At 43.7% G+C, this 19,921-nt stretch overlaps 1 protein-coding gene across 1 annotated transcript in view; it reads right to left on the bottom strand.

The window, feature by feature from the left end:
* Positions 1 to 19,921, bottom strand: part of Gclc (glutamate-cysteine ligase catalytic subunit) — a 43,477-nt gene continuing 23,556 nt past the window's right edge. Inside the window, exons 4-16 of the mRNA XM_052714927.1 lie at positions 16,146 to 16,259; positions 14,534 to 14,592; positions 14,301 to 14,434; positions 10,492 to 10,566; positions 10,020 to 10,136; positions 9,035 to 9,173; positions 8,496 to 8,608; positions 7,974 to 8,066; positions 7,589 to 7,693; positions 2,628 to 2,709; positions 2,443 to 2,546; positions 2,254 to 2,374; positions 1 to 1,328 (exon numbers count right to left, since the gene is read on the bottom strand). Of these exons, the coding sequence (XP_052570887.1) occupies positions 1,123 to 1,328; positions 2,254 to 2,374; positions 2,443 to 2,546; positions 2,628 to 2,709; positions 7,589 to 7,693; positions 7,974 to 8,066; positions 8,496 to 8,608; positions 9,035 to 9,173; positions 10,020 to 10,136; positions 10,492 to 10,566; positions 14,301 to 14,434; positions 14,534 to 14,592; positions 16,146 to 16,259 (1,462 nt within the window). The 3' untranslated portion in view covers positions 1 to 1,122. The remainder of the gene's footprint in view (positions 1,329 to 2,253; positions 2,375 to 2,442; positions 2,547 to 2,627; positions 2,710 to 7,588; positions 7,694 to 7,973; positions 8,067 to 8,495; positions 8,609 to 9,034; positions 9,174 to 10,019; positions 10,137 to 10,491; positions 10,567 to 14,300; positions 14,435 to 14,533; positions 14,593 to 16,145; positions 16,260 to 19,921) is intronic.

The raw sequence follows: 19,921 nt of genomic DNA, 5'->3' as shown, positions 1-19,921 counted from the left end.
TTAAAAGTTTTAAGCTGAAGCAGCTTTATTGTAATCTTTCAAAATTAGCATTACAGTAAATATTTATATTCATAAAGCTTGGCTTAATCTACAGTACAGTTATTTCAGAAGTAGTTAAGTTTAGTTAACAGTGAAGAACATAACATAAAGCTAAAGCAATCTATGAAACAAATTATTTACAATTAAACATTTAGGGTCCTGATTCACAAAAATTAGTGCATTTCATGATTGATCTGTGAGTTCTAGAAAGAAAGCAGGCTGAATGCAGAATACTCCCCAGGGAAAATCTGGAATGAACGGCTGTTAGAAGACAGCCTGCCAATGTACTGACGGCGAACTAGAGAAAGAAACAGAGCCTTGGCAGCTGCACTGATGTGACCGCTCACGAACACAGCGGTCACACAACTGGAGGAAATGGAAGAGCAGACTTCTTTGACAGAGTTCCTGGTGCGTGTAGAAGGGAATGATTTCCCTTTTCAGATGAAACAAAATCACCCCCAATATTCTCTATGCATGAACCATGAGTCTGTATATTTAGACAAATCCCAAAGGAGTTTCTTTTCTAAGAGCCAGCAGAGTTCAGTTCAGTGGTGAGAGCATGAGACTGCTCTGGAAAAGAAACATCATGGGGAAGGTGTCTGTCACCTCGGGGTCAGTGCAGTCCAGTGATTTTATGTACACAGCAAAGGAGGCAGCTCAAAAAACAGTTACGAGAAAGCATTTTTTCAGTAAATTTCAGTGAATCAGGTCCCAGGTAGTATTAAAGGAAGATTTACAGTAAACATTGAAAACTCTGGAATGCAGATATTATTGTACAATGACATTTACAAAACTGCCTAGACATTAGTTGCTCCAGAGTAAGAATTCAAAAATGTACAAGCCAGTTCACTATGACTTTAGATACAATGTTATTAAAATACATTGTTAATCATAAAAATACTTTAGTATATACATGTACAAACTCAGGTTTGCCTACTGAAGGAAGCTTCTGGTCACCTGCTGGCCACTGGCACAGGAACACTGCAGGCCACGTAGGTGTCACAGCATCCGTGTGGGCCAGGAGTCAGTGCTGCATCTGTCACCAACTGAACAGCGACGCACCTTTCTGCTGGATGTCTAGTTTCAAGAGTCGCTTTTATCTCCACTATACTTTGCTTTTCTAAATCCTGATCCAAGTAACTCTGGACATTCACATAATTCATTTGCAATTTGGTTACACTTCAAAACGAGGCTATAATTTATCTCATCAGTTATTATACTGTCTTGCTTGTAGTCAGGGTGGTTTGCAATAAACTCTCTCATCCATCTGGCAACTGTCATTAGTTCTCCTGAAAAAAAAAAAAAAAAATTAGGCGCTTTAAGAAGTGGGTATTTAATGACTAGCAAACACATGACCTGGGAGTGCCACACAGTAAGAGCTGAGAGGATAGCTTTCATCACATTCAAAAGGGTTACTAATGGGAATGAATGGAAGGTTGCTGGACAGCATATATATATATGTATATAACCAGCATATACATACCCAGTTAGATGCCACCCATAGACTGACACTACCAGTTCTTAAGGGATGGAGGGTCAGTACTGTTTGTAAGAGCTATGTTGTCCTCCTTCTTGGCCAGAGGGCTACGTCTATAGATGATGCTGTTATGTGACTACTTCAGTGGACTATAGGGTCCCTACAGTGATGAGCACACGGAATAAAAAGGGAAGCTGTAGATACGACATTCTGGAGGTGATGTGCTCTTACAGATGACCTTTGCCAAGATGCTGTTAGCATTCACACTGAGGTTTGCATGAGCTGCTCCCCCTGTAAGTACTGGCAAGGCCAATGAGGCATTGTAAATGAGCTAGCTCTGAAAACTGATGAAGAAAGGTCCTCAGGAGGGCCTCTGTACAGGAGCTGAGGGCTGCACACATGCGGTGGTGCGGGCTTTTGGAGCTGTGGCGATTTAGCCTGACAAAAGTTCACCATGACATGCAGTACACATAGGTGACACCAGAGTGACACTACAGTCACCATACCTCATCGAAATGCCACATTTAAAAATGCATCATATTTCATAAGCCAGTAAAGGAGAAAAAGCTTTCTTAATTTAAAACTGATCCCAAGATTTTACGGTGTATGCAACTGTATAATTAGCAAAATGTGGAAAACAATGAGCATGGCTAGAGTGTGATATACTGTCAAGCACGTCACAGAACCAAATATTGTAAGGAGTCAGACAAAGAAAAGGAAAAAAAAATCTACTATACCAGATGCTCTCTTCTTAATTAGCTTTAGGTAGTTCAGAATACTGCATCTGGTGTCCACATCTACTTCCATGTTTTCAAGATAGGAGTTCAGAATGGGGATGAGTCCAGGAAACACCCCTTCCTACAAGAAGAACACATTATAAACTCTGTCGGCTGGTGCTCCTTGCGCAAGCCCCGCTCAGGCCGTACCTTCCCGTTGATGATGGTGTCTATGCTCATGAGAGCGTACTCCTCTGCTGCTGGCTCAGAGCTGTTCTGGGCCTTGCTACATCCATCCACCACAGCATTGCCACCTGCCAACCAAGGGGAACACAGAGGAGCTTCAGCAGCTTGTTCAGCATAAACTGACCCTAATAAACCCGAACACGTGATACCTTTGCAAATGTCTTTCCTGAAATAAAACATCCCCTGCAAGACAGCATCTCGCTTCTGTGCCATTTTCATGTTTTCATCAACCTAACAGAGAAAAAGAATCAGGATGAAGTCAGAACATCTTGGATCAAACACACCAATGCCTTCATCACTCCCCTTAGAATTCTGTTCCCTTCAATCCTTCACATTGGAGAAACAGACTATGTACTCATCACACACTAGTTTGTGTAAAATAATGGGAAATTAAGAGAAGCTCATTTCACAAAACAAAGTCAAGTTGAAAATGTTCCTTCCTAAGGCTTACCAAGGTCTTGAGACATGGAAGGGCTTAAGATCCTGGTCTCAAGTCAGTGTTCTCCTCAGCCTTGCCTCACTCAAGTGAGCAATGGGGCAGCAGGCCTTGGGTTTGCAGTACTGGATGGCTCACCAAGGGCAGATCACCAATGCATTTGCCTTCCTGGTAACTCAAGCACGCATTCTCAATCTCTCTAATACTTTAACCTTTTAAAGTATTTTAGTAGCTGCACTTTCTGCAATGTTTATTTTTTTTTCCCACTTTTTGTGTACGGGGGGTTTTGTCTGCATGTATGTCTGACCACCATGTACGTGCAGTGCTTTTGGAGGGTAGAAGAGGGCATCAGATCTCACGGGTGCTGGGACTTGAACCTGAGTCCTCTACAACTGAATGATCTCTCCAGTTCTCTATCATGTTACCTATGTGCAGCCTCAATATATAACACAGACTGAGGGTCAGGGTGGAGGCCAGAGCTGATGCTGGGGTGTCTTTCTCAATCACAGCCTCTCTCTGCACTTGGAACTCTCAGGTTCTTCTAGACTGGCTGACCACTGAGCCTGGGATCCACTCGTCTCCACACGCAGAACTGGGGTTACAGTAGTACGTTGCTACACCCTGTTTGTAAGTGGATGGTGAGGATCTGTGCTTTGCCCAGCGAGCCATCTCCCCAGCCTGGTTACAAAGTCTTTTGTGATATTTAGCCTCCTTCCACATTCATTATGGAAAGAGAGCTATGGCTATTCCTTTGACACTTAAAATGATAAGGCAGGACCTTCTGGATATCTAGACACATCTAGGAACACACTCAAGTAATAGGCTAAGATTGTGGGCATCTCTAAGGTTTTCGGGTCTTACAATATTTGGCTTTTATTAGTTTTGCTCCACCAACATTCACACCATCAATTTTCCTGCCTGTCAGTCATTCAAGTTTTAGCTTACTTCAAGATCTACTAGGAAAGACACTTTAAACTTCCAATAGTCAATGTTTTTTGAGTATTATTTTGTTGAATTTTAGTGAGAATGCATTTCTGATAATGTCTATTTTTGAGAAGTAAAGATTTTTCTTTTTTGACTTTTATAAATCTTCAAGGCATGTGAAGAAAAGATGCTCTTTAACATGACATATATGATCTAGCCTATACATATAAACTTGTTAATACATCATTTAATTGCTTATGGTTCCTCAGCCTGTGATTACACATAACAGGCTAAGTGGTTTGCCCGTCAGGAAGCTAGACAACCCTATCCTCTATGTGGAAGGAAGCACAGAGGCCATGAGCAGCCCGCCCAGGTCCAAAAACTGGTAAACAGGATAAACAGCTTACGAACCGAGTTTCAGATCTTATGCATCTCCTGCCCACCACACTAAATGCCTCTATGATTGTCCTCCACTTCGCTGTACAGACAGCCGGGGCTGGCGCTCATCCTGGACAAGCAGTCAGCACTGCTGTCACCAGCCCACGCGACCCTGTCTACCTCACCCTTTGTTTTGTGTGACACTTTGTCATTCCTGTTAACTTTTTAAAAGGTCAGTGTGTTTCTCTTATTTCCAGCATTTGTCCTTGTTTTGGGAATGTCTTACAAAAGCAAATCATTGCTGTGGGATGTTCTGTATGGCAAATGTGTTGCCGATTAGTCAATAAATAAAACACTGATTGGCCATTGGCTAGGCAGGAAGTGTAGGTGGGACAAGGAGGAGAATAAAGCTGGGAAGTGGAAGGCTGAGTCAGAGAGACACTGCCAGCCGCCACAATGACAAATAGCATGTGAAGATGCCGGTAAGTCACGAGCCATGTGGCAAGGTATAGATTAATGGAAATGGATTAATTTAAGTTGTAAGAACAGTTAGCAAGAAGCCTGCCATGGCCATACAGTTTATAAGCAATATAAGTCTCTGTGTTTACTTGGTCGGGTCTGAGTGGCTGTGGGACTGGCAGGTGAGAGAGATTTATCCTGACTGTAGGCCAGGCAGGAAAACTCTAGCAACAAATCATACTGGAATGTTGCAATTTGATGTTACCGGTTTCTTCTCAAAAACACTTTCACATGTATTTGTTTATCTTTGTGTGTGTCAGAAGACAGCTTGTGTGGGAGTCAAATGCCTTCACCTGCACAGCTGTCTCTCCCTCCAGTCCTTTTTTTGGCCGTCATTTATCCTTACTGCTTTCCCTTCTGTGAGTTAAGTCTTCACACTCCCTTCCTAATGCTAAGAAGTTTTCTTTCTTCTTTTTCTTGCTCCAGCCAGTCATTTGGAATTAACTTTAGTTTTAAACAAATGCTCTTTTCATATTGTTTATTTTTTACGTTTGACACAGGTTCTTGCTTATGGAGCCAAGGTGGCCTTGAACTTGTGATCCTCCTGCCTCAGCTTCCCAAGTGCTTGAGATCTTAGGTGCATTATCATATCCTGCCACTGAGGGTTAATAAATAGCTTTATATTTTTTTCTTATTCTTTGAGGTGATAAGAATCACTCACATGTTAGGCAAGGGCTCTGTTGGTGAGCTATACTCCTAGATGCTTTATTTTTAATTAAAATTGTTTAGTTATTTAGTGTGTGTGAGGGGGTGGGAGCAAAACGTGTGCCCCATGATATACATGTGGTAGTCAGAGGAGAACTTGCAGGGTCAGTTTTAGTTTTCCACCATGTGGATTCTAGGGATTTGAACTCAGGTCACTGGGCCCAGTGGCATGCACCTTTACTCACGGAACCATCTTGGAATCCTGTTTCCTATTTTTAAGAGTCATTATTTTGGGGTTTGGACTGCATGTGTTTATGTGTACCATGTGTATACAGTGCCCACAGAGGCCAGAAGAGGGTTCTGGATCCCTCTACCCCAAATTAGAGTTACAGCTTGTTGTGACCATGTGGGTGCTGGGAACTAAACCTTGGCCCTCTGCAAGAGCAGTCAGTGCTAGTAACTTCTCAGTCCTCTTCCCAGGCCATTTTCTTTGTTTTTAAATAGCAGTTTTGAAAGTCTTATTCTCTCCATGTCCAGCATCAGAATGCACTGAATGTCTGTGTCACTTGAAAATCCACGCAATGACCCTGATCCCCAGTGCGACAGGATTAGGATCTGGGAGCCTTTGCCCTTCTGAATGGGAATAGAGCCTTTATTCAAGACCTCAGACTGCAATGGAGTGTAGCTGAGTTGTAGAGTACCTGCTTCCCATGCCAGAAGTCTTAGGTTTCTCTCTACCACTGAAGAAAACCAACACTGAATGGGGAAACACCATAAACAAGGGGGAGATCTCCCCAAAGCTAGCAAGGCCCCTCTGTCATCTGTGGACACAGGAAAAACTTATCTAAGAATGAGAAAGTGGCCCTTGCCACACAGCATCTGCTAGTTGGTTTTTAGGTCAAATTGATACAAAGTCGGGTCATCTTGGAAGAGGCAACCTCAGCTGATCAGCTGCCTCTGTTAGACTGGTCTGCAGGCAAGACTGGGGGGTATTTTCTTGATGCTGATAGATATAGGAAAAGGGACAATCCCACCATAGTGGTGCCACCCTGGACAGCTAAGAAAGTAACTCTTGAGCACCCACCCTGACTTCCCTCGTGATCAATTAGGACCTGGAATCCTAAGACAAAATAAACCTGTTCTAAGTTGCTTTGGTCATGGTGTTCATCACAGTCACATAAACAAAGGAGGACACACACACACACTAAGTTATGGAAAAGAGAGAAGAAACCACTTGGATGGGAAGCGACCTCGGACAGTGCTCTTCCCATCTCTCTGGCATTAAATTCAATAAAGAAGTACTACCACTTCCTTTTCTCCCCTGCAGGCAGCCTCCTTACCATCCCTCCCGTCCAGGACGGTTCTGCTGAGATATAAAATTCCTAGATTTGGGTGCTGGAGTTCACTGCTTCACTGAGGACTGTCCAAGTGAGGAAGCTGGAACCCTCTCTTCGGGATATTTTGTTTAGCCTTCTGTCGGCTCTGGGACATCCACTCATGCTCACAGAGGCCTGGATGAGCAGCCCACATGGCCTCTTCTTTGGGTGGATCTGACTTAACCAACACACACACCCACGGGCATAAGCCTCTTAACGCCTCCCAGGTTCGCTATGACAAGGCGGCTCTGACTCTTCGGTGGCCTGACTCCTTAGCAGCAGAGTCTTTCCCATCCATTAGGATGTCGAGAAGATCCTGGCCCAAGAACTCATGGCCTTGACCACCTTAAGGACTGCTCCAGATCATTAGCTTTGTGGCCTCTGAGCAAGGACATGCTCAAAAGCTCTGCTGGCCAACTTCCTCCAAGAAACTCCTTCTCTGGTCTTCCTGCGGTAGGATTTGTAACTCTTAATTTGGTAATCTAATGCCATCACATCCTCCACAAATATCCCAAGTTTGGTTGCATAGACACCTTTTCCTGAATTCTACAGGTAAGCCTCCAGTCATCCTAATTTTGACATTGTAAACCAAATGGACTGTTAGGGAGATGGCACTAGCTTGTGGGACCACCTCCAGCCATCATCTTTAAACAAAGCCTCTAGTGATAAATTTAGGCTTATGGGGAAAACCAGAGTCAAAGTAGAGATAGTTTATCCTAACGGGTAAGAAAACTCTATGTAAAGATAGGTTGGAATTGGGCAGTGAATACAGTAAGTAATTAAACACATCTGCACTGTCTGTGTTCATGGCTGTAATCACACCCGTCATTACCTTGGATAGTGGAATAAGGAAATCCAGTTTGTAGGAGAGGATCACCCTGGTGAGCAGAACCACAAACACCACATAGGCTGAGTTCTCAAAGTCTGTCAGCTGTACCTAGTGACGAAGACCAGAAGGTTAGGGACCGGCTGCCTGCCCCAGCTCCCCTCCCTAGCCCTTTAGGCTGCATTATCCCGAGCGCCTTCATCTCCCATTTGAGGCTGAAGCCCTCTATCCAGGTCCACGCTCTGGTATCAGCTCCCAGTGGCTTTGGAGTTGCTATTCAGAGGCACATTTGGATTCCTACTGCTTTTGAATAAGCTCAGAGCCCTCTGAGAAGAATATCAGGAGGGTGGGGTGGTCAAAGGGAGCTTCCGAGCCGAAACATGTGTCTCACCTCCATGGGTCTGAACTCTACTCTCCATCCAATATCTGAGTTTGGAGGAGGAGGCTTAAATCTCATTGTCTGCCAGTTTGTGGATTGAATATTCTGTAACAACAAAAAGAAATAGGATAAAACCAACTTTCTATACATTTAGAACAGTTAGATGACATGTATTTAGTGAGGAACAAAGACTATTTACTGTCCATCCATACCTAATACTCCCCAATTTACAAATACATAAACATTACAACTTTAAGACTCTGTTGAGTGTGACCTGTTAGAACAAAGTGTAAGTGTTCCCTGAAGTCAGGACATGTCTTCAACACTTAGTTTGTGCAGTTTATGTTTTAGTATCATAGAACTGAGAAATGACTAGAAAGAGTCACGCAGTGTACTTTAAATTAGTTTTTAGTTTTTCTTGGTTCTCTACTGCACTGGGTAATCAAGACAGATTTCTCCTGTCACTGGCCCTCATAGGCACAGAAACAATCCTGCCTCAGTTTGGGAAGTGAAATGCACTTGAACAGGAGATACCTCAAAATGGTCAGACTCGTTGGCATCATCCAGGTGTATTTTCTCTTCGAATAGGGTGAGTGGGTCTCTAATAAAGAGATGAGCAACGTGCTGTGCCAAAAGATGATCAATGCCTGCAAAGACAGACCGCAGGGGACTAACTGCCAAGGGCAAGGCACAGCGTACAATTTCTAAGTCCACAGACTGAAGAAAGGGTGTCTAGACGTAGGAAATGGCTGGGTGGTTCAGTGTTCTCACCTTGCCCAGGATTTTATCCTATGGACACTGGGGAAGAGTCGGAGTTTACTCACTCCTCACACAATGCCTGCTGGGCAATGGTGTGGACCTAGATACAGAGCTCCAAAAAGTTCCTTTTGCTAAAAGTCAAGAAGATCTCACAAGTATTTGGAACTTGAAACTTTAGGAACAAGCAGCCTCATAAGAAAAGTTAGAGACTTCACACTAAAAACAGAAACCAGACCAGGAGTCAGCAAAGTTGAAAGCGCTTTGAAGAACAAAAGGTGTACATATGATCAGCTTAGGAGTGGGGGGCTGCTCACCTTCCCGCAAGAGCTGCTCATAGATTTCGTTATCAATGGTCAGGTCGATGTCATTGTATTTCTCACCACACTTAGACAGGTAGCTATCTATTGAGTCATACCGAGATTTACTAATCCTAAATCGGTTGTTCTTCAGAGGCTAAAACAAAAGAAACGGTCTGAAATTACCACCCAGGTAATTATATAGAAGCACATTTGCCTGGTGACCTGCGTTCAATCCTTAGAACTCATGGTGGAGAAAACTGACTTACAATGTCATTCTCTTACTTCCACACATATGCTGAGGAACATCTGCCCTTTCCAACCTTCCTCTTTCACACACAGTAATAAAATTGCACGTTTATTTCTACTTATAGAATATGTTCAACAATTTGTGGATAATTATGAAAAGACCAGAACCGAAATGCCCTTAGTGGAGACGTCCTTCATGGAAGCCTTTAAAAACACTGATGTCCAGCCAGGTCCTTGTCCTGGAGAGTCTCATCTAGGATGAAGGTGGGTGCCTGGCTCTCTGGAGTGCAGAGTTCAAAGCACTCACTGCTACAGTTCAGCACCGACAAATGCTAACAGTGCTAACCGGGCCTTATGGGGCAGAGCCTAAGCCTTCCAATGGGACAACCATCTGACAACAAATTACACTTCCTAACGGAAATCACTGGACATACAGCACTCACACAGTGCCCAGAGTCTTTTGGTAAATCAGTCGTCAGTGTGACTTCTACAACAGAAAATGGCACTTTTTTAAAAGAAGCTACAACTAATGGAAATTTCAAGCAAGGATAAAAAGCTGACTCCTCACACCTAAACTAACTGCCCTTCTCCTCACATATCCACTTAAAACGAGGCCAGTCCCACCACCTCTATCCTCCTCATGTGAACACCCAGAGGGTGAACATCTAAGAGAGACTTCAAAATGCCAAGTGGGTACAATATGGTACATCACTGCTGGACGTAAAAGATCTGTTAAGGAGAAAAACATTCCTACCTCCAGTCCTCTCTCCTCCCGTGTTCTATCATCTACAGACGCAGAAATCACTCCCCAGCGACAGTCAATGTCCGACACGTAGCCTCGGTAAAACGGAGACGCAGCACTCAAAGCCATCTAAAACCAAAGTGAGCAAACGCAGTCGAAGTGCTGCAGACACAGGGAAGGCTCCCACCCGTTCATCCGTCCATGCAGCCCGAGGTTCTACTGATGGACTCCCAGCTGCTGCTTTATACACAGAATGCACAGGAAAGAACCCCAAGTCTTTATCTATTATTGAATCATCTCTTCTACAACACGAGGACATACTTAGCAGAGGAGAAAGGATGATCATATTCAAACTTAGTAATAGCGAAAAGGAACTATAGCTTGGCTCCTCGGTTCTCCACCTATGTGTTATTAGTTCAATAAATAGCCATGTGTCTTATTTTCTTCACAGATATATTTAAAGGAAGACATACTTTCTACTTACAACAATTGGGCAGATAGTGGCCAGCTGATCATAAAGGTATCTGGCCTCAGATATGCTGCAGGCTTGGAATGTCACCTGTTTAACAATAAAATTATTAAAATGATTAAAAATTATTAGAATAATTATAAAAAGTCATTATCAGGCCCCATAAGAAGTAAGTCTGAGAAGAAAAATGGTGGGAATAGAAGGGGTCACCTCACAGATGAGAAGGCTTGAGGTGTTGAGCTTTGTTTACAAGTGTCTTGGGACAGGTAGTCGTGGCACAAGCCTTCAATCCCAGCACTCAGGAGGCAGAGGCAGGCAGATCTCTGTGAGTTTGAGACCAGCCTGGTCTACAAAGTGAGTTTCAGGACAGCTGGGGCTGTTATATAGAGAAACCCTGTCTCAAAAAACAAAAATAAACAAAAAAAGTTGTCTTGGGTGACCTTAACCAGAAAATGGTACTTAATCATGTCCCACTGCATAGGAAAAAGTTCTAGACATCAATGTAAATGGAAAACACTATCGAGTCTGGAAAATTACAAGAAAAAAAGAAATCACCCAAATCCTCTAAAGTAATTGCCCCAAAGTCTTGTGCTCCTTCCATGGGGAAGAGTGTTGGTGACGGTAAAATGGTCAAGGAATAAACTTTGTGTAACAGCCAGTGTTATAACCACAAATTGGGAGGAATTCTAACTTCCTCCATTACGGCCATTCAATAATGATAGTTTTGAGTTTGGCCTGATGCAGGAAATAATTTATGTGCTTGAAATAAACCTTGAAATAACAGTGGCTGACCAGTGCACTGTTATGAATCTCAGTTCCAATGATTGAACTATCTCAACTATCCCTTATGACATCAAACAAGTCCCACGGGGGACACACCGACTGAATTACATGGGTAACTGGCTACTGAAACAATTATTTAAACAGCCCACTGTCCTGATATTCCTGTAGTTTCCATGCTAATGCTGAGTAACACATTTCAACTCACCGGCCACCATGGATTAAGATAATTGACGCAATGCTGAAGCCACTAAGGACAACGAGTCTCAAAGGCCACAGTAAAAACTGAGGAGGGCTGAAGATGAGGTCACTGATGAGCAAGGCAGGGTAGCTTCTCCAGTGACATGGGACTTAGAAACTCACTTGGGCCAGGGACATAGGTCAGTAGGTAAAGTGTTTCCCTTGTTAGCATTGGGACCTGAGTTTGATCCCTAGAACTCCCAAAAGTTGGGTGTGGTGGCATGTGTCTAGTCTTGGAGTTGGGGAGACAAAGGCTGGCAGATTCCGAGGGCTTGCTGGCTCCAGGCCAATGAGTGACCCTTGTGGACAGCACTTGAGGATGACCCCTGAGGCTGGTCTCTGGTCTATGCACACAGGACGCAAGGAAACAAGCAAGCTCGCACATCCTCTATGTGTAGTAAGGATTCAGTGTAGAATGGGAGACTGGCTAAGCAAAGCACTCAGGTTGGCTGTGGTCCTTCCTATCACTAGGGTGAGCTGGAGCACTCAGCCTTGCCGTTCTGAATCCCAAGCGTGTGGGCCGTTGTCTGTCGCCCACTTATTACATTTATAGAGAGTCATGAAGGAAAGAGGACGATAAGACAGGAACACGGGGAAAAGGTACGTTGAGCTACTTGAAAAACCACTGAGATTCCAAAGACCCAGGTATTTCCGGGCCTTGTGATAGACAGAGTCTGCTGGGCTTGTGTTTCTTAGTTGATCTAGCTCCTTCCTCTGACTTCTGGGTTTGTTCCTGGGTGTTACTATCTTTGGTTTTGCAGATACTGTAATGACTATTTTTCCTGAATGGTTTTGACTGATTTCTCAGGTTGCCTGGGACACAGCAGAGAATTTGTAGGTACATCCTGGAAAACCAGCTTTAGAAAAATCTAAGAAAAGTAGCAACTAAAATTTGAAAGTTCATTTCTAACGACTTAGTTATTTTAAGTAAATTTCCTGACTACCTTCCTGGCTCTAGAGCTGAACCAGTACGTCCATCAAGTCAAACAGAACATCACTGTAGACGGTGCCTTTAGTGGAGAAAGCAAAACCAAGGAGTCTGGTACCTTAACAGAGGTGTAAACAGGAAGTCTTTGGTTGTCCTTTTAAAGGATCATTAAGAGGAAGTGACACCAACAAGAGGCAAAGGAGGAACTATGAACACATGATGTCAGAAACCGAATCTCAAGTTTACCAGTTTTGAGGCCACATAATTTTCTTAAGTGTGTGTGTGTGGGGGGGGGGGGGGGGGGGGGGACCAAACAAACCCCTAGCAGGCCATGACCTTTTTGTTCTAAGGATGAAGATTTCTTTTTCTTGGAGATGGTCTTGTTGTGGAGCCCAGGAGGCCCCGAACTCACAACCCTTCTGCAGCACTGAGGTCACAGCACCACTAGCACCTGGCAAGCTCACAGATTTGAAGGTGTTCAGTTAAATCTTCCATTAACTAAAACATTACTTTCCATCTTTTTTTTGGGTCCTTTTCTATAATAAACAGTTCCTTCTGTTCCAGTCAGGAACTTCTGTGGCTATTTGTGAATTCATCTCATTTATCACACATTTTAAATATCTGTGACTGTAACTTTTTAAAGTGGAATATTGTATCTGGGTATGTGGCGGGGGGGGGGGGGGGGGCAAGTACTACACTCGTGCCTTAGAGACTGTTTACCCTTATTTGCATAAAGCAAGTGTCACAAGGGGGAGACTGTCCCTCTGGTATGGTGCTACAGTAACTGTGCTTCCCCGGTTCAGTATTAAACCAAGGGAAGGCTGGGTTCCAAGAGCACCCACAGAATACCGAAGTCAGGTATTTTAAATGCTAGAGCTTAATGGTCCATTCTAGAAATGTTTGTGTTTAAGATAAGGCAGCAGATAATGCAGTTCAGTCAGCCTCTTTTTAAATGACTGTGACCATTTCTAAGGGAATGGACTGGCCTGTGTTTGGAGGCCACATATCTGATCCTACCCAAGTATGTGGAAGAAACAAAATACCTTGTCCTTTATCATGTTATAGAAACAGACAGTGTGGGAAAGCCTGACTTGGGTATTCAATCTGGATTACATCTGTAGTTTTAAACATAACAGTTTGGAGACTTATGTGACACCTCCAGCCTTGAGGGAAGAACGTTGAGTGTTGTGGCCTCTCTGCAGTGCCTATAGCCCAGTTTAATAAAATGAGCACCCAAAAAGCAGGGAGGAAGCTGAATGACTAAGCAGGGGGAGAATGTGGGAGTAGGAGCTCTGTATCCCCATTCTGGCCCTGGGTGCAGTCACCGCCAGGGGCCATCAGTTATTTGATTAGACCCAACAAAAATGTCAATTAAGTCAACAGAGAAGCGCTATTGAATTTGCTGTGTAACTTAGCCAGGGGCAAGGCAAAAAGCTGTTAAATATTTATTCCTTTTAAACAATGAGGTAACTTTCCACAGACATAAAAATGTAAATGCCAAAAAAATGTAAATGCCTTTCTCCTTGGATCACAAAATCATTGGATTCTCTCATCAGAGGTCATTTTCAGAAATAAAGCCATCTGAGCCTTGTCTAATATCCTCAAAGGCTGTCACTAGATGGCAGTAAAAATCAGGCTTCTAGAAAGAATTCACAAATACTTTGCATTTAAGCTTAGTAACAACAATATATCTTTGTGGTGAACTCTAAATTCTTAGTCAAAAGATTCCAAATGATGTTACTAAAACAATCTCGTTTCAGAAAAGCATTCTATCTTTGAATCTGATTAAAAGATGGTTTTTAAACAAGAAACATGCATGGAGTTAGTAAGAAGAAAGGAGAGGACACTTAGCCTCTTCATATAATGGAAGCAATACCTGAAGACAGCAATTTCCCATCCCAAATCCCATGGCATCCATGTAAATGTGGTCTGGCTTAGAAGCCTTTGCTGCCTCCTCATCTTCAGGAAATGTTTCTACAAATGGAGACGGTGTGTTCTTGTCTTTAAATACTGTATTGTTAATTAAAAGAAGAAGAAGAAGAAGAAACAGTTGAGAATCAAGGACAACAGTTCAACAGGCTGCCATCACCCCATGGCCCACTGACTTACTTGGAACATTGATAACGACCTTTTCTCCTCTCCTGTGCCGGATGTTTCTTGTTAGAGTTCTAAAACAAGCAAACAAAAGAAAAGGTCACCCAAGAACTGCCACGTTACAGAGTTGGAGTACATCAAAACGAACGGAACTGAATCCTACCTCAAACTAAAACACCAAGACAGCCTTGTGGCACATGTAACATGCTACTCTAAGGGTTTTCTAAAAGAAGCTTGGCATCCAGCAGTTCCCCAGCTCTGGGTGGCACCATGTCTCCACCTAGTGCTAACCTGAGGTCCAGCTCGGTGTTCAAGGCCAGCTAGAGTCTGGCTAATTCTAACATTTCTCATAGAAATTCCAATCACGTTAGTCAAATTTAAGAACTTGGGCTTTGCCAGCACTACCCTGACTCCCGGCACTAACTGACTAACCTCCTCACTATGGCCACTGAGCACGTGACTAGTCCTAATTCAAACACACAATTTTAACAGCACAAAGAAAGGAAAACATTTCCTCAGATTTCTGAAACTGATTACAAATTGTAGTAACACTTTACACGGATGAGGTTCAGTAAGTTATGAAACTAGGTTTATTTCATTTCTGTGTTACTATGACTACTAGAAGATTGGCACAGTGCTGTCACTGACTCAGCTTGAACGCTCCATCTGCTCTGAGGCTGCTTTCCTTCAGTTAATCAGGACACGCTGCTATCCTTCTCCATGACGACCTCCCGTGCTTTCCTCTTCCATGAGGAATTCTGGTATTTGATAACTGTCATGGTCTGTCTTTTCTTGAAGCTCGATGTTTTTCTCTTTAAACACATGAAAATGCTTCAGAGAAACTGTATTTATAAATTTTTGTCTAGCATGGTAGAGCATGCCTTTTATCCCAGCACTAGAGAGGCAGAGGCAAGAGGAGCTCTATGAATCTGAGGCCAGCCTAGTTTATGAGTTCCAGGATAGCCAAGGCTATGTAGACAGACCCTGTCTCAAAACAAAACAAAACCCAGCAGAACAAATAAATAAATCTTTGTCTACCCTTACAAAGATTTTAAATGTGAAATACGTGGGGGCCTGTGGAAGCAAACACTTTGAATGTGACCGGTGTGAGGGCCTAGTGTCCCTGCCACTGGGTCAGGAGGACAGATGAGCCCATAGGTAGAAAGTCAAGATCCAGCTGGTGCAGGACCTGAAGCCACTTCCAAGCTAAGAATTAACTACTGGCTACAGACCTAGAAGACACAGGAGAACGCCTACGTTCTAACAGGTGATGTTCACATCTGACCTTGTCACTGCATACAGAGTAATACAGAGCGATCACAGATCCTGGTGGTAACTTAGACGGGAAAGGACCAGGTAAAGGAAACCTCCCAATACACGTGCTTGCAGAATTAGAACTGAAAACTACCTGTAAATTAAAGTGGAAAAAAGGAGCCAAGGACTTGAAGGATGACTTGGAAATGGACAAAGCAAACCTGGATGCAGGAAGTAACAAGGGAATAGCTTTGGGCTCCTGTGGAAACGAGCAGATGTATGTCTGCTGTCTCCTCTGAACCCAGTACATGCATGAGAGGAATTCCCAGACTAAATATTGTATCCCAGCAGGCAGAGTCTGAGCTATACTCACCCAAAGCGGGGGTGTTTGTTTATGGCTTCATCTGGAAAGAAGAGGGACTTGGATGCGCCTCCTTCCTCTGGGTTGGGTTTGTGCTCCGGCAGTGTGAATCCAGGGCAGCCTAGTCTATAACCAATTGAGAAAGGAATAGGTGAGAAGTGGTTTTAGAACCAATTGACTATAGTATCACCAGAATTCACAATGGTTAAAAACATCTTATTTCCAGGGCCAGGGAGATGGCACAGTGGTTAAGAGCACTGGTTGCTATTCCAGAGGTCGCAAGTTCAATTCCTAGCACCCACATGACAGCTCACAACTATCTGTAACTCTAGTTCCAGGGAACTTGACACTCTCTCACAGACACAGGTGCAGACAAAACACCAATACACATAAAAATAAGTCATTAGAGAAAAAAAAACCTCAAACATCTAACTTCCATCACTCCTTCCTCTGGAGGGTCTGGCAGTATTTCCAAACCAATGTAAAGGCTGTGAATGCCAGCCCCTTTGTGGCCCTTTCCTGTACTCCAATTGCATTGCTTTGGGGTCTCATTTGTTTACTCCAGCTGATTTTGACTTTATCAGTCTCCACCAGCATCTAGAAACATTTACTCAGCTTCCTGAAGAAGAGAACGAATCCCTTGGTCACATGCTATTATGAGGTATGTGTAATGGAAGTGCCCTACATTATTTTGGAAGTGTTCTTCACTAGCTACAAATGCTCAAATTACCTTTCAACCTTGTTTACTCCATTGCTCCAACCTCATGATGAATCTGGACCGGGTGTCCTGATTTTTGCCTCTGCACATCTCCTCAGGAATCCCTCAAGGTTAAACAGTGTCTCTCACGTCCCCAATTTATACCAGAGTGCCCTCTGATATCCAAGATCCAACCTTATTGTCTAATTTAACCTCAAGAAGACCTCACTTGCACTAAGGCAGTCCTTCCAAGTTAGTGAAAGCAAAACAAAGCAGGCACTTGACAGGGTTTAGATCAGCAACGGGAACCACTACCCAGACCGTCTATAAGTCAGTCCAGTCTGTGCAGCTGCCCACCACCCTACAAACAACTGAAGCTGTCGCTCATCTGGAAAACAGTTCCTAGCCCCAAGGCCTCCTGGGCATTCACGTAGCAACTGTGCATCTTTTCTGAGCCTTTTTAAAAAGTCCTTTAGGAGATGACAGACATTAACCTGTGGAAATCCTAGCTTCCGAGAACCAGGTGGGATGAACAGACACTAAACTCAGAATGCATATTCTGACATCACAGCACCACTTTTACCATTCACCTGTACTGTCCACCAGAACATTCCACAATGATGGAAAATTTATCAACTATGCTGTCCAAACCAACTATGAGCACCTGAAGTGAGGCAAGTCTGAGTGAGAAGCGGGATTTTCACTGCATACAAAGTTAATCGAAATTCAGTTTTGCACTGTTCCAGACTACAGAGCTGTGCCTCTTTTTAGAGAAAAATCACACTGTTTATACTTCAGCACAGCATTTCCTGCTCAATCCCAAGATACATCAAAACTTCATCATTCTGAATAGCTGCACAGGGACTGGTTTTAAGATTTGTTTTTATTTTTAATTATGTGTGTATACGTGGGTATGTGCATGTCTGTGCAGCTGCTCTTGGAGGCAGGAGGCATAGGATCTCTGGGAGCTGGAGTTACAGACAGGTATGAGCACCCAATACGGGTGCTGGGAATTGAACTCAGTCAGGTCCTCTGCAAGAGCAGTCTGCCCTTTCAACTGCTGAGCCATTTTTCCAGCCCCTACAGGAAGGGTTTGAAGAACTAAACCAGTAATAATTATTACTGTGTCATTTACAAGTCCCCAAATACCTCCCATCCTAGTACATATAACTAGGCTTTTTTTTTTTAAACAGAATTTTAAAGAATTACAGACTTTTTGATGGAACCTATTCCTGTTTCAATTTTCTTTATAGTGGAAGAAGCCACTATAAACCTTTTCTCCAGAGAACAACTGTCCCATACAGAACCATTAACTGAGGCAAGAGACACAGTAGAATTTAACCAAACTCTTTTACTCTGTGGCCCAGAGAGAAGACTCACTCCGTGCAATGATGCACATTTCTCAACTGTCTGAAATGGTTCTGGTTTGTGCTGCCTCCCCCCGTCCCACTTTAGTTTGCTAAAGCTAAATGTATAATTCTCTCAATGTTAAGGAGAAAAAAATGTGGCATTGCTAAAAGTTGTCAAGTAACACCTACAGCCTGATTCTTAGGCTGCTACTCCACTAGCCTCAGGTTTCCACGAGTTACCCTATAGCACTCTCCTTGGATCTCTAGTCTCCTCCAGCAGCTTGGTCGATTCTGTCATTTTATGGTCCATCCACTTTCCATTGCCACCAAGACAGTGCCCTAGGGAGTTCCCTTCCCCCTCTCCTGGCATGCCCTGGCACTTGCTATATATTCGCTCTCATGCCAACAGCCCAGATGAGGCTACAAAGCAAACTGTGATAATATCTACTCAGCCTAGATTCCCAAGGTCTCTACTGCTTTTAGAATAACAATCAAAGTTCCCAACACCCACCCAGCCTCTCCAATCACCTGCACCTCAGGTTCCTGGTCACAACAGCTAACCTGCTTTCTTCTACTTCCCACCAGGCTCGACTGTGGGACTCCTCTTCCCCAGAATATCCCTCTGCTCCCTCTCCTATGGAACTCCTCCTAGATGATGCCGATCATCTTCCCTTGGAGAGGCCTTCCTCCACCCCAGAATCCATCACACAGCCACAGCCACACCCCACGGCACTCCCTAATTTTATTACTATATATTTCATATTTATATAATGGGTATTTGATTAATCTCTGCTGTGCCCTCAGCTCTGCAGATCAAAGCCTGCCTGGGTCTAGAACAGAACAGGCACTCAGTGTCTCTAAGATAATTGACTTTAAGGTTTTAACTCCTTCCTATATGTAGAGATTACAATAGAGAGCTTAAAAACTATAATTCTTATTTAAAATAATGTCCTTCTAAGATCAATGGTATGATTCTGAATGCCCATGCTCTCAGAAGAGAAAGCAACATCAGAACAGTGTAGTGTTTTAAGGTTATGGATACTCACCCCCATAGCTCTTTTGATGGAGAAGGCAGATATCCAGCATAGGTCAATGAGGTTTGTGAGTAGAACTCCGATCTCACACAGGGAACTGTACTTACTATAGGACATCTATGTGCCCCTTTCTAACCTTCACTCTGTTTACTTACTGGTATTTATTGTCCTAACCAGATTGATGACAGACCCTAAGTTTCCAGCACATCGCAGATGTGACTCAGCGTGTTCAGATGGTATCTGGCAAGAGTACACCAGGAACAAGAGTGCCCAAGGTGCTCCGGTGCTGCCCACACCCTGAGCTCACCTTATCTGTGCTAGATGTCTGCCAGATTGTGAAAGTATGCTCCCTCCTCAGTGTTCAAAAGCACTCTGGGGGTTGGGAACCGTGGCTCAGAACACCCCAGCAAGTGCTAGAGGGCAGATGCAGATGTGGGCAACTGCTAGAGTCCAGTGAGAGGAGCCCCAGGGGTGGGCCAGAGCCACACTCTGCACACTGCCAACCGGTCACCAGTCCCAGGGTCTTTCCAACCCAGTCCACACGTGTGCTCTCTCTCACCAGTGTACAGGCACCAGCCAACTGAGGATGCTACGCAACTGCTGAAGCAGCCTTAATGTAAGAGTCTATCAAATGTCAGTAAGCAAGTCCAACCTCCAGGGCATGGGCCACACATGCCACAGGTTAGCTGTGAAGGGGGCCAATATAAG

This window comes from Peromyscus californicus, unplaced genomic scaffold, assembly GCF_007827085.1.
Source record: "Peromyscus californicus insignis strain IS unplaced genomic scaffold, ASM782708v3 Scaffold_11__1_contigs__length_118956290, whole genome shotgun sequence".
Taxonomy (NCBI): Eukaryota; Metazoa; Chordata; class Mammalia; order Rodentia; family Cricetidae; genus Peromyscus; species Peromyscus californicus.
This window is presented reverse-complemented; position numbering and strand designations above follow the sequence as displayed.